The sequence below is a fragment of the Cryptomeria japonica genome, chromosome 1 (genome assembly GCF_030272615.1).
Source record: "Cryptomeria japonica chromosome 1, Sugi_1.0, whole genome shotgun sequence".
In the NCBI taxonomy this organism is placed as follows: Eukaryota; Viridiplantae; Streptophyta; class Pinopsida; order Cupressales; family Cupressaceae; genus Cryptomeria; species Cryptomeria japonica.
In genome coordinates this window covers 52,409,725-52,424,380 of record NC_081405.1, presented here as the reverse complement: position 1 = coordinate 52,424,380, position 14,656 = coordinate 52,409,725, and the positions used below count along the sequence as shown (strand labels likewise).

Genomic DNA, 14,656 nt, shown 5'->3' with positions numbered 1-14,656 from the left:
ACAAATGCAAGAATGATTATTAGAAATGAAGTAAAAGAAAGTGAAAAGGAAAAATTGATGTATTATAAGTAAATATCTCTTGCCTCTATTCCCTCAGTAAGTACTGAAACACAGAATCGAAGCATAAAGTTGCATAAACATTGCAGACAATAACAGAACAACAGCGAAGACATAACAGCCATAAGATCTTACGTTTTTGGATTTTTCTCCATGCAAAGATTTCTTTCTTACAACATCTTGGTGATTGTTTTCTGCAATTCCCCGTGACTCAAATAAAAGGTCGGATGCTTCCTCTGTTGTTACAATGCCACGTAATCCACCAGGTAAGCTTACAATCAGGTCCTTAGCATTCACATCTGTGATGACTCCCCACAGCTTCATTCCAATTGATAAATTCTGCAATTCCACAATAGTGAAGCATAAAATAAGAACAATAAATTTGGTTAAGAGTTGTAACCAAGCAGCAATCAGTGCTAATACTGCTCCAAGGTTGACAACATGAAATTGACACAGACAAACAGAAATTAAAATATTTGACTTGAAAGTAAACCCATATTTTATATTTTTAGGAAATGTATCAAAAAATAAAACTAGTTCTGTTGAAAGCATCCATGAATATTAGATGTTTCACAGAAGATTTTCTCTTTCCATCCAATGTTTGTGCAAAGGTTCTTCCTTGCTAGATCATGATTAAGCATGTAAAAAACATTTACATGTCCATGTGTATACAAAATACATCCAATGTTTTCCCTTCAATCAACAAAACAACTATAAACTCATCAGCTAGAGTTCATCCAAAAGTGTTCTTAAAAACCACCCATTGAATGGGTAAGAGATAAACAGCAAGCAGGAAAAAAATGACTTGGATTAACCCTTCAGATGGCTTCCTCAAACTTAATTTTGATGGGGCATCCCAGGTAAACCTGGTCCAGCACGGGCTGGGGTGGTGATTTGAAACTCAAAAGGTGATTTTGTTGGTGCACAATCTTTGTTCTTGGGCATCAGGGCTAAGGATGACACGGAATGGGAAGCTGTTGTTTTGGGTATTGTTTTAGTCTCTTCTCTTGGTTGTAAGAAATTAGTGACAGAAGGTGACTCTATGATTGTGATCCTAGGTCTTCGCAAAAGGTTCCTGCCCGAACTGGAAGAATTGATATTTCTTGGATGAGGGTTAGCTATTGTTGAAGTTTCTTACAATACTAGGAACACAAGAAGATAACCATGCACAGTAACCATAGGGTGTGCTCGATTAACCATGGGCAATGATTCACATTATTGTTGCCCTCCCAACCATGGACGATATACTGTTATTGTCTCCCCCGAGCACGCAAATTATATCTCCAATATATATATATATATATATATATATATATATATATATCCAATATGAACAGTGCATACAACACGATAGTGCTGTGGATAATATCGGGTCTTTACAAATCCGCAGTGCAAAGGCCGACACCACTGTAGCTTCCTTGTCCGCAACATGCATCCGCCGTATTCACAAATCCGTATGCTGCAGTATCACTGAACAAGCCCATGTTCATTGAGTAGTTGTCGGAGAAGGTGAAAACCTGAGCAGAAGATAATATCCACGATGCTGAAGATAATATTGATATGCTTATGTGTCTTGTTGTAGTGAAGACCCGATCTGCATGTATGTCCTCTGATCTGTGTAAATATCGCTCTGCCCTTCTTATTTGATAATCTTTTCACATCAATCGATTGTGCATCAAATGCAAGAGGAAAGGATCCTCCTTATACCCAGCACGAAGACTCTTCATGAAGAGTCGGCTTCTTCCAAGATCATCGTGTTTCCTCCAAAGCATCATGGCCCTTCATCAAGGGTGACGGACGGGTTAAGCAAGAGGCACAACTCATCCAAAGGTGGCGGGGAAGAACACTAACCACATTTTGTTAACCGCTTAACAAATATTAATGTATAAGACGCCACATCAAAATGTCTATGGCCGACAAGCCAAATAGACATTTAGATTGCACGGGTCGATGTGAAGGAGTTCGACCACAGCTACAACATTAACAGCTATGAGTAAGTCTATTGATGAAATTTTGTATTCTCACTATTATTGAGAATCCAACTTGGTGGCAAACTTTCTTGCCAACCAAGATGTAGATACAGAACCTTTCTTGGCCCTTTTCAGTGAGCATGCTAATTCTTGGTGAGTACTTGACAAAAAGCTAGATTTTAAGCCCCCATAATCATAGTTCTTTTCATAGCATTTCCTGTACAATATTTGAAATTATGATTATTTAGCATGGAGCCAGTTAGTCTCGTGCTTAACTTAGATATGCACTTGAGTTTTTATCATGTAATGCGAACTCCTTGGCTCATACTAGCTCATATTTTATGTGGAGAGCTTCTATGTATGGCAAGGTGCCCTTGGTACTGACATAATTTTCACATGGGTCTTTTTTTGGTTTTCTTGGTGTCTGCATGTCATGGCAATATGCTTCTTGGCTGGTGTGGGTTGCAACTTGTTCTTGCTTCATTTTCTGCTGGCCAATATGGTTTGTTGGTGCTGCCCTATAAAACCCAAAAACAGGCAGCGGGAGGGTCTGCATTTTCCATTTCCCAGACTTAGCTGTCCAGATTTGTTAAGGGGTGTTGGGCCCCTCTAGCTTTGTAAAATCTAGCCCTGCTTGGCCACAGGCCACTATCAAAAAACAAAAAATTCAGTGGGAAATTAGCGGGAGTTGTCCATGTGGCAGAGCTGCCAATGTAGCTCCTGCAATTTTTTCTTCCTTCTCAGTATGAGGCTTTGGAGTCAACCAATGAAAATTCCGAAGAGCCACTAATTAAGTCAGAAAGATTGAATTCCCTAGCCTCTTTGGGGATGTCTATTTAGTGAAAAGGGAAATTCTGACAAGAAATCTAAAATTTCCTCAGTAGTGTCCTTTCTTAAGTTGGTGTCTACCCATGGAGCCAAAAAATTGCTTTGGTACCACAATTCTAAGTATCTTTCATTTTGTAATTAATCAATGTTAGAAGGCAACGCTGCCCATATTTTACATAGATAAATACTTTGACGTTAGTGGGCCAACATATTTCCTATGAAATTGGTCCACAAACTCACCTCTTTAGACAGTGGGACCATCAACCAACCTTTGTAGTAGTGGATCTGCCAAACCAACTTTTTGGCTTAATTTGTATAATGCCCACAACTTCGTATGAGTTGTATTCGGCATTGTAATTCCAACTATTTACTATGGGATGCATAAGTCATGCTGGTGTATGTTGCGCTAAGTGTTTACAAATGTTTCAACTTCACTTTTTTTATTAACAAATATGGTTGAGATTATTGATTATGCATTGATTGGAGTGTTTACCGAATCAGATGTATTTTATGCATTGGTTGGTGTGTTTGCCAAAGGAGATATTGTATGCATTTAATGATGTGTGTTTGGACTACCTGCATGTTAGAGTTGGTGTCCCTTTGCATGTCAGTTGTTGGTATTGCCTATGCTAAAATGTGTGTATGGTACTATACTACTATGACAAGTTCCTTGTGAGCACTTGAGGTATCTTTATGTGTTGTCTAAGTTACCGGTACTTCAGGTTTTGCCCCCAAATCCGGATACGATACGTATCGGATTCAGATTCACCCTGGAATCCCTGTGGATTCGGACAGGGTACTGATTTTTGCCTCCTGAAACGTATCCGTTTTTGGAGTCACGATTCCAGACGCATCCGGTGTAGACGTGGTGATTCCATAGGGTTTTTTTGACGAATCCGCATCGGTCACAAATTTCGAGGGTTTTTTCACGGGTCAAATCATGTCTTTTCACGTTTTAAACCCTAAAGCAAAGCTAAATGTTAAAAAACGCGAAACCATTCCATGCCACGCAGAGTGAAAAAGCAAAACCGAAAAACGCAGGTGAGAGGAGGCGCGACGACAGAGGTGAGAGGAGGCGCGACGACAAAGGTGAAAGGAGGCGCGACGACGGCACAGAGGAGGCGAGACGGGAGGTGCCAGGGCAAGAGGGCGACGGCCGACGACTAGCCCCCAGTCTTTTCGGCGCATCCTCCATTTTTTCGGGCTTCCCTACAGGTTTTTGTTAAAATAATTATCATAGTTTGTTAAATAATTAAATTTTATTATAAATTTTTAAAAAATTTATTAGTTTGTTAAATTTTATTATAGTTTATTTAATAGTTTATATAAAATTAAATTTAATAATTTATTTAAAATGAAAGTAATTAAATTTAAATTTTTAATTACAAAATTTATTATAGACTATAGTTTGTTTAATAGTTTGTTAAATTGTTTGTTAAATGAAAACAAACTAACTATTAAAAATATAATTTTTTATTTTTAAATAATAAAACTATTTTCAATTTTGCTAGTTAATAATAATTATTATTATAAATATGAATATAATATTCATATTATATTCATATAATATTCATATTTATAATAATAATTATTATTAACTAGCAAAATTGAAAATAGTTTTATTATTTAAAAATAAAAAATTATATTTTTAATAGTTTGTTTGTTTTCATTTAACAAACAATTTAACAAACTATTAAACAAACTATAGTCTATAATAAATTTTGTAATTAAAAATTTAAATTTAATTACTTTCATTTTAAATAAATTATTAAATTTAATTTTATATATTTTAATTTAACATTTAAAATCTATTGTTTACTATTAATTTATTAAATATTAATAATTATTTTTTAATTTGTTGTAGAAATCATAATGGCAACGACTACTAGCTCTACTCCTCAACGGACTTTCAAAACTGACCCAAATTCACCTTTATGGAAATATGTCAAAATAATAGACCAAGTAAAAGGTGGTGGAACATTTTTATGGATATGCAACTTCTGTAGTACGAAAAAAACTAGCTCCTACAGTCGTGTCAAAGCCCATTTTTGTGTCATTCCCCGACAAGGAATCAAACCATGTCTAGGAAAGGATGGAAATGGGATGTCACCTCAAGAAATAGCAGGATATATTAGAGAGCAAGAGGAAGCAGATGCAAGAGTTGGTCGTGCCTCAAACCATCCTTTGTTGACAGGAAGAGGAAGTAAATCAAAGAGGCCCCCTACTTCTCCATCTTATAGCGATTTTCCTGATATCGTGGTAGAGAGCCACCCATTCTTGGACCCAATTAGTGAAGAACCTATTATTGTGAAGAGAAGCAGGGGACCATTAGAGAGAGCATTTAAGAATGATGCTAGAGAGATTGCAGATCAATCCGTTGGAAGATGTCTATATGCAAACAGTTTGTCATTTAATGTGGTACGATCACCATATTGGCAGGATATGTTGAGAAAGGTAAATGAGGCTCCACAAGGGTACACAGGGCCAGGTTATGAGAAAGTGCGTAGCACCTTACTAGCAAAGGAGGTAAAGAAACATAGACAATACATTGGCTCCCATTAGAAATTCATGGAAACAAACAAGTGTGTCCATCATTTCAGATGGATGGAAGGATACCAAAAATCGGCCATTAATTAATATAATTGCAGTGTGCCCTAAAGGGGCAATGTTTCTGAAAGCTATGGATTGTGAGGGACAGGTGAAGGATGCACAATTTATTGCTAACATCCTTATACAATGCATTCAGGATGTGGGACCTCAAAATGTTGTCCAAGTAATAACGGACAATGCAAAGAATTGTAGAGCTGCAGGTTATGAGAAAGTGCGTAGCACCTTACTAGCAAAGGAGGTAAAAAAACATAGACAATGCATTGGCTCCCATTAGAAATTCATGGAAACAAACAGGGGTGTCCATCATTTCAGATGGATGGAAGGATACCAAAAATCGGCCATTAATTAATATAATTGCAGTGTGCCCTAAAGGGGCAATGTTTCTGAAAGCTATGGATTGTGAGGGACAGGTGAAGGATGCACAATTTATTGCTAACATCCTTATACAATGCATTCAGGATGTGGGACCTCAAAATGTTGTCCAAGTAATAACGGACAATGCAAAGAATTGTCCGTCTGCAGGTATGTTGATTGAGACACGGTTTGAACACATATTTTGGACACCTTGTGCTGTCCACTCTCTCAACCTCATGCTACAAAAGATAGGCAAGAAAATACATTGGATCAAACAAATTTATGTTGAGGCTGAAGAGATCCAAATGTTCATCACAAACCATAACATGTCATAGGCCATTTTCAGATCATTTTCACAGTTGGAGTTGCTAAAGGTAATTGAAACACTTCAATTTTTAAAATCTACATTTCACTTTGATGGTTACTTAATTTTTATTTTTTTATCATGTCTTCTTTGTATTCTAATTTTTATTTTTAATTTTTGAATAGGTTGCCGAGACTCGATTTGCATCCAACACAATCGTCTTGAGGCGACTTGTGAAGGTGCGGCAGCCACTTGCTAGCATGGTAATTAGTCAAAGTTGGTCCCTATGGAGGCAATCCAATACTGAAAGGGCAGCAAATGTAAAGCACATGATCCTAGATGACACTTGGTGGGATCGAGTGGAATATCTTTTGAGTTTCACTGAGCCCATCATGAGTATGATCCGTTATACTGATATGGATCACCCATGTTTGGGAGAGGCATATGATGGCATTGACTCCATGATTGAGAAAATGAAAGCCATCATCAATGCAAAAGAGCAAAATCCCGAAGAAACTTTCTTCAAAGAGGTTCAATCAATTTGTGTTGAGCGGTGGAACAAAATGACCACCCCACTACATCTTCTTGCATTTGCATTGACTCCCAAATTTTATAGTGATGAAATGCTTGCTAAGCCATCAAGGGTACCACCATATAGAGATTCAGAAGTCAGTGAAGGGTGTAGGACAGCACTTACTAAACTCTTCCCAAATTCTGAAATGGAGGATTTAATGACAAGTGAGTTTGCTGATTTTGTAGCCTCCAATGGTCAAAGTGTTTCCGCTCTCCGTGACAAGTATAAAAAGGATTCTCATGCTTGGTGGTACCTCAATGGCCATACATCACCAAACCTTCAAGCTCTTGCAATCAAAGTTTTATCGCAAGTAAGTTTCTTAATTTTTATTGCTCTCTAAATTTAGATTTTTTACTATTTTATAATTGTCACCCTCTCACTTTGTGTCAATTATTCAATAGGTTGCTAGTTCCTCTTCATCTGAGCGAAATTGGACCACATACTCCTTTATCCACTCAGTGAAACACAACCGACTGGCAGCAAGTAAGGCGGAAGAGCTCGTTTATGTGCATTCAAACTTGCGCCTTCTTACTCATAAACAAAATGAGTATAAGGATGGGAGCACAAAGTTTTGGGATGTAGATCCAGAGCGAACTGATTTGGATTTTTCAGCTGCCACACAATCTTTACTTTCTGGGGAGTCCGATAGCCAATGTGCTGCTAGTGCAAGTGGCAGTGAGGCTGCATGTGGTTCCAGTACTCTACCTAATCATCTAATGTCAATGATGATGTTGATCTTGATCTTCCTAGTGACCCATATGATGCTATTGCTGATTATTAGTTGTGTTATTTTATTGTTGAACGGTTGAGCCAGTGAACAATGAATTCGATATCTATCATAACATTCAAAGTTTGACAAATGGATATTTCATATTAGATTAGACTTATAGTAAATTTGTAATTTTGTTATAGACTTATAGTTATATGAATATCAATATGAATCATATATGATAGTTCCAAGTTTTGTTTAGCATATGGATGATATGTGGGATTCTAAATTTAATTTTTGTTTCTACTTATTAGACTGTATATATGTATATATTTATGATTTTTACATTTTTTTGTACGGACATACCCAGCCCCCCCCCAAAAAATTGCCGTACCAGCGTACCGTACCCACGTACCCGTACCTGTGCCCGTACCCGTACCGGCAACTTAGTGTGTTGTTTGTATGCATCAAAGGTGTGAAAGCCTTATACACAGATATTGTGATTGGAATCTGGATCATGTTGTATATTTTGGGATGCATATGTTATAATTTATATGACTGGATTATCGCAATGTTTTATTTCATTGCTTTCTTTATATATATCCAGATTGTAGACATGATTATTATAATGATTTCAACATCTTTGGCATGTCCCCACTTTGAAATAGAATTTAATGATAAATAATAATAATAAAATTAAAATATTAAAGAATGTAATTAAATATAATTAAGATTTAATTAAGTTAATGAATGGTCAAAAGACATAAAATTAAAAGTTGTGACTCCCTCAAACATGAGATATAAAAGGGCGAAGAGAACCTCATTTGAGGGGGGATAATTTGGGAATCAGAAGTACAGATCTGATTTAAACAAGAAGTGCAGATCTGATTGTGAAAGGTTGTGTACCTTCCAAAGGGCAGAAATAATGAAGAGCTCCGCTCTTCCAAAGGGTGCTAATGGTGAAAGGGTGTGTCTCTTGCCAAAGGGCATACATGATGAAGAGAGGTGACCTCTCCCTCACATTGAGAGATATAAAGGAAAGTTATCAAAGCATCTAGGAACATCACCAGGGAATAAAATCTGATCAGATCATAACTGTTATTAAGTTACAGGCAGTAACATCCTTGTTCTTGGTGGTATGCATGTGGATGTGCTTAATATGTATGCTTAATATATGACGCCTGGTAATGTTCTTATGCAGAATTTAATAGTAATCAATATAGATTGCAATATGTATGACAGTGTAATAATGTTTTCCTATCACTAATTGTTCATATGACGATTAAGTAAATTATATGATGGAGTCTCTAATACCTTTCAATCTCACCAACCAATTATGGAGGGAGAATACAAGGAAGCAAGAGCACTAGGCTCCAGCAGGTACGCCAACCCCGAGTGTGGGCCAAGATGCCAAGTTGACGAGGTCCTTGGTGCTCTTGGGCTTGTTGGAGAGGGATAGACTCGAAGCGCCTTGTGTGATTCTACTTGAGCTACATAATGGGGACAGGTGTAGGGGGAGAAAGGGTTGTTCAATCCTTCATATAAACTGGGGCAATATATACAGAATGTTGAATATATGATCTATCGTAACATAATGGAAATGTTGACTAACCTGTTGTGCAGGTTCCAGTTAAAGTTTAGTTGATAATAGTGTCCCTCTATTGTATTTACTATGCACTAAAATTGAGACTCTAGGTCAGAATATAAGAGGGTCGCATTAGGGGATATTACAATCTTCTAGCTTAGTTGATAATTAACATTGTGTTGGCATTTTAGATGATTGTCAATTATTGCATTTCCATGTTTGGATAATGTGCATTGATATTGAGTTATTCTAGAACTGATGATCATGTGATGTATGTGACATTGTACCTTGTTGTATGAAGATCAAGGTTAGTTGCCCAATAGTGGTTATATTGGAGATGTCACTTTGGGTTGTGTGTGTTTGGTAACATCTATCACACTCAGTTTGAGTGCAAGATAAATTGTGATTACCACTTTGAGTCTAGATCTGAATCAGTAGAAATTCAAGAATCCATGAATAGATTTCGGTGGTAATTGTTTATTCATTATTTGAATTTCAATTATATCTTGAAGGATAAATCATTACATTTTGATCATATTTTATGCATTGGAAAAAAAAAAAGGTAAATGCTAGTTAAATGCATTGGAGATTACATTCAACTTATTGCTATTTGAAATTATTTCATTGGTTGGGAAAACCAAGTTGGAATCATTTCATTGATTCTTTAAATTGGGAAACTGAAAATATTTTTCTGCTTGGAATATTAATTTGAATTATTCATTATCCTTGAAAATGAGAAAAGGATTTACACTAATCTTATTTTGTTGAAAGAAAATAGAAAAATTAAGTTAAAAAGGAAAAAGAAATAGAAAATTGGAAAAGTGATAAAAGGAAAAGACTTGCATTTTTCTATTTCATCCCTTCCTCTACATATAAAAAAAATTCTCTCTCTCTCCAACCCTCTCATGAAAATGGAAAAGAATGGAGGAAGTTTTGCTGTGGAAGGATTGTTTGAATTGGGAATTGCATTGCAAAAGATTGCATTTGGTGTGCTTTGGATTTGAAAGTGTTTTGCCTCTCCAAAACCTTTTAAGTTGCTTGAATTTTGCCTTGGTTGGACTCCAAGAATTGAAGGTATTTTTCTTTATTTGCTAGTTTTTTAAGTTCTTAAATTATGCTTTGTCATGGCCACTCTAGTGGGATGCATATGGCTTGCAATTATAAGTTAATTCTTGGATTTACATTGAACTTAAATTTATTCTTTTTTATTTTACAAAATCCATTTTTGAGACATAATTGTGGCAAAAAATATAGGGAATCATTGAACAGTGATTTAACAGAAAGAAAATAATGTTGATCATATTTGGAACCACAAGGTGTTCTTAGTTTTCCAAACTTGGTTTTAGATTCATAGGAAAAAATCAAGGTTTTATGACTTCAAGTTAATGGCGAAATTGGAAACTTCTACAATTCTGGTATTAATAAATAAATAAAAAAGTTCAAATTGTAAATGCATATGAATGAATTGGAAAGGGAGATAAAATAACTCCTTTATATTTTTCAATTTAGAATCTTTTGAAACCATGTCCAAAAAATGTTATATTTGTTGCACTGATTTGTGTGCCATACTCAAATAGTGATTTGTGTTATGAACCTAAATTTTGAACTATAGAATGTAGGAAAAAAGTGCCTCTTGACATTTGTTGGAATCCAAAGAGATCCAAGAACAAAACGAGCGAGAGTTATAAATTAAGCAATCATTAAACTTCGTTGGATATATATATAAAAAGAACCAAGATGTTAACTCTATGACATTATATGAGAACTCGTAAGGGTTTGATGTGGTTGTGAAGGGCATGCCACACTCTGAAAGTTGTTTGACGTCACTGTGTACCCTCACCTTGAGTAATCCTTGCCTTCGATTTTCATATGCAATTAGGATTCATTCTCATTATTGTAATATGGTATCAAATGTATACTTTAGAAACTTGGTGTCCTATTTTGTAATTATATCATTTATATTAGAACCTCCTATTGGATGAATTGTAATCCTCCTGATGGCACCTAATATTGAATGTAGTCAGCTACGCTTGAATCCTAGCTCCTTTGTGCTTTTGGCGGGGCCCCCTTTGGTCAAAGTTTACCCAAGTGTTCTCCCTCTTCTTCTCCCATGTGTTTATCAATGTGTTGAAGGTTTTATATTGAAACTTCTTGGGACTATGTGTTGGATTAAGCTGTCTCAACCTTAGAGTCACAACATGGATTAATATTTTATTATTTTATTATGTATTTCTTAAGTGTTAACTTACTATGTCGCTATATCACTTTGTGGGACCCGATTGTGAGTTGGCTTCCTACATTTGAAGTGAGGAGCATGAAATTGTGCCACTTGACACATGGGCGCTCATCTTGGGTAAAGGAATTTGTGTGCTTTGGTGACATGTGTCCTTGTATGTGGAAATTGCTATGTCGGGACTAAAGACTCATGGGGAGTTAATGTTTGGTAGTTTATATTTATTGTTGAGTTGTTTTTAGTAGGTTTCTATGTGCACGATGGACACCTAATTACAACTTTGGCGATTTCTATCTAAGTGGGTAAAGTACATATGGAAAAAATACCATTATGGAAGGTCAAATGTTAGTTGTTAGGAAAGTTCTATGTGCAACGTATCCAGGTTATGGAAAGTTGTTGTTTTGGACACCACATGACTACCTGGGCATGGGAGATGATTTTAGAAGCCATGGGCAACTACCTTTCATATGTGAGCTCTATAAATATGTCGGTGCCTTAGTTTCTTTTGTCAGACACTTAGTTTCTTTTGTCAGACACTCTTGTTGTTTTCTAAGATGTCGTTAAGTTGTTGAAATTGCTCCAAAATTCTCTGTTATTGTAACTACTCCTGAACAGCATTAGCTCTATGCATTGTATTGTAACCTTTGTTTTTTCCTATAATGGTTTCCCATGTAAATCTGGTGTTATGCTTTTATATTTTTATTTGTTTGAAACTGATATTGCTTTTGAACATGTTATCATAACTGGTTAAAGGACTTGTAAGAAAAAAATTCATTCACTCTCCTGTTAGATTTAGTATTTCACTATACCTATGTCAGAGTTTCCCTTCCAGTATGTAATGTCCCTTATTGGGATAATCCTAGATTTTGCCCTAAAACCACATTTTCAATTAAAATAAGAGTTATAGTACATTTAAGAATACAAATTTACCCATTCGTTAAGAAAAATCTTGGTCTAGTTCCTGCACAACATTAGTCACTAGAAATTGAAATTAAGTCATAAGGTCGTGATAACATATATCTTACTTATCATTAGTAAACATCATGCTATCCATAAACAACATTCATACTAAAATCCACATAAGCAATAGCCATTCCACAGTAGATTCCTATAATAGTCTCATTAGGAATTCATTGAAACATTTGCAAACCGCAATCTCAAGGTTGGTCACCCTTGAACTGCATGAGCATTGAAGGTGGGTCAGCCTTCCATCCCTCAATTCACCTTAGATGATGGTTGTCCTCTTTGTTCTAGCCCAAGGCCATGAAAGGTCAGTTTTCCATTCCACCTCCTAGCCCTTAGGCATGGAAGGATGGGCATCCATTCCATCCCGAGGGGTGGCGTACTTGATGGGACATCAATCTCAAGGGCACTCTAAGCCCCCTAGCCCACAAGCATAACATTCATCTCGAGGTGGCATACTTGAGTTTCGTGAAAGGCCCCCTAGCCCACGAGCATAACATTCATCTCGGGGTGGCATACTTGGGTCTCGTTAACTTGGAAGGCTAGCCGTCCTTCCTATTTGCGATCTATTTCTCTAAATTCAGGATGGACTATCATATGAATCCTTCCATGTTAATAATAAAGAATTATTTGGATTTCTTCGCAAGATCAATAATTTCTGCTAGTATCTCTAATGCATGAACACATGTCCATAGATGTATAATTCTATTTATTTATGTTCCAATTCTAATTTTAATTCTTTTATTTTTCCCTTATTTTCTTTGATCCTTCTATGAATGCTTGTCCAATTGATTTGTCCTTCCTTTTATATCTTCAAGTGAGAAGAAGTCACACCCTTTCATTAAGTCTATTGCCCTTGCAAGGGATAGAACCCTTAATAATTAATCGCTGCCCTGTTGCGTTAATTAATTGTCTTTTGCTTAATTATGGAATCACTGCCTAATAACATCCCTTAATCAAACTCAATCGGTCTCCCCTTCTAAATAAATCTTAGTCGGCCCATTTAAAATACTTTGCTATGTAATCTCCTCTAATTCTAGTCGACCACATTATGTGTTGTTCTCAATCTTAGTCGATCCTGATAGAATTATCATTTTCCTATGTCGGCTCTTTATATTGAACCTTGGTCGGCCTCCCTAGGAATTTGCCACTTAAGGAGTATTTTATATTTATGCTAGTCGTCTTCCTTTATTAGATCTTATTGCCTAAAGTTATTTATTTATAAAGACCGATTTGTGTTAGTTTAATGCATTGCCAACCCAAAACTAGCAGGGCATGACACGGTATGCCTTTTTCATCCAACTCTGCCTTGTTCCTTTGTCTCTATTGAGATATCAAACGTTATCATGGTGGCATACCTTTCATCCATTCCCCCAATTCATTATTTCCCTATTTGAACTTCGAAGTTTTCTTTCCCAACATCACTTTCACCCATTCCTTGTCTTAATCCCTTGCCCTTATCGATGTTTTGAATTTATCTTACCTACATGCTTTCCCTCTAAACCCCAACTCGCCAACCCTTTGCACTACAATTACCTGTCAAAGTCAGAGTTTCATCCATCCCCTTACCAAAGTATTGTTCCCATGGTACCCCCAAACTTTGATCCCCAACTCTTTTCACTATGTATCTCATCAAGATCACAAGTTCTAACATATCCTTATTTGGGTACCTTGTAACAAGCACTCCCAACTCCTCCATCCTTTATGGTAAGTCAGCTATTGAAGTTGGAGTTCAAGCAACCCCTTTTCTCAAATATGTTTTCTTTGGTATCTACAATCCACAAGTTGTATCACTTCCTTTCATATCCTTTATTGATATCAAAAATGCAAGAATACTTCTAATCTGGTATAAGGTATGAGGCATCACCAACACTCTAAACCGTATTGCCTAATTGGGATCGTAGATTCAAACCTCGTCTTATTTGTATGCCTTAAGGGATGAATGAAAAAACAATTGGAAGATTTTATTCGTGAATATAGAACGTATATGTAGAGATTTACATGACAGTGTTCTAAAAAGAACAAACTGTTTAACTGAAGCTAAAGAGGTAAAAAGCTAACCAGGTCTTCTAATAAAAGAAGCATTAAAAAAACAATAAATAAATAAACTAAATGAATTAAATGACCATTAATAGAACGACTAAAAATAACTGACTAAATATATTCTAATACCCTCCCTTAATGGTCATTCTATCAACTACACCAAGTTGCCCCCTAAATTTTACAAACTTTTCCGGACTGAGAGACTTGGTGAGAATATCTGCAGTCTGGTCCTCAGTTGGAATGTACACCAAGTTGCCCCCTAAATTTTACAAACTTTTCCAGACTGGAGACTTGGTGAGAATATATGCAGCCTGGTCCTCAGTTGGAATGTACTGCAAGATCACCGATCCATCTTCGACATGCTTGCAAATGAAATGACAATGGAGCTCCACATGCTTGGTCCGCTCATGGAAGACTAGATTTTTG

At 36.2% G+C, this 14,656-nt stretch overlaps 1 protein-coding gene across 1 annotated transcript in view; it reads right to left on the bottom strand.

The window, feature by feature from the left end:
- The window catches only part of LOC131060261 (rRNA biogenesis protein RRP5), a 229,852-nt gene that overhangs the window by 200,258 nt on the left and 14,938 nt on the right, over positions 1-14,656 (bottom strand). Inside the window, exon 3 of the mRNA XM_057993438.2 lies at positions 193-396. Coding sequence (XP_057849421.2) covers positions 193-396 — 204 coding nt within the window. The remainder of the gene's footprint in view (positions 1-192; positions 397-14,656) is intronic.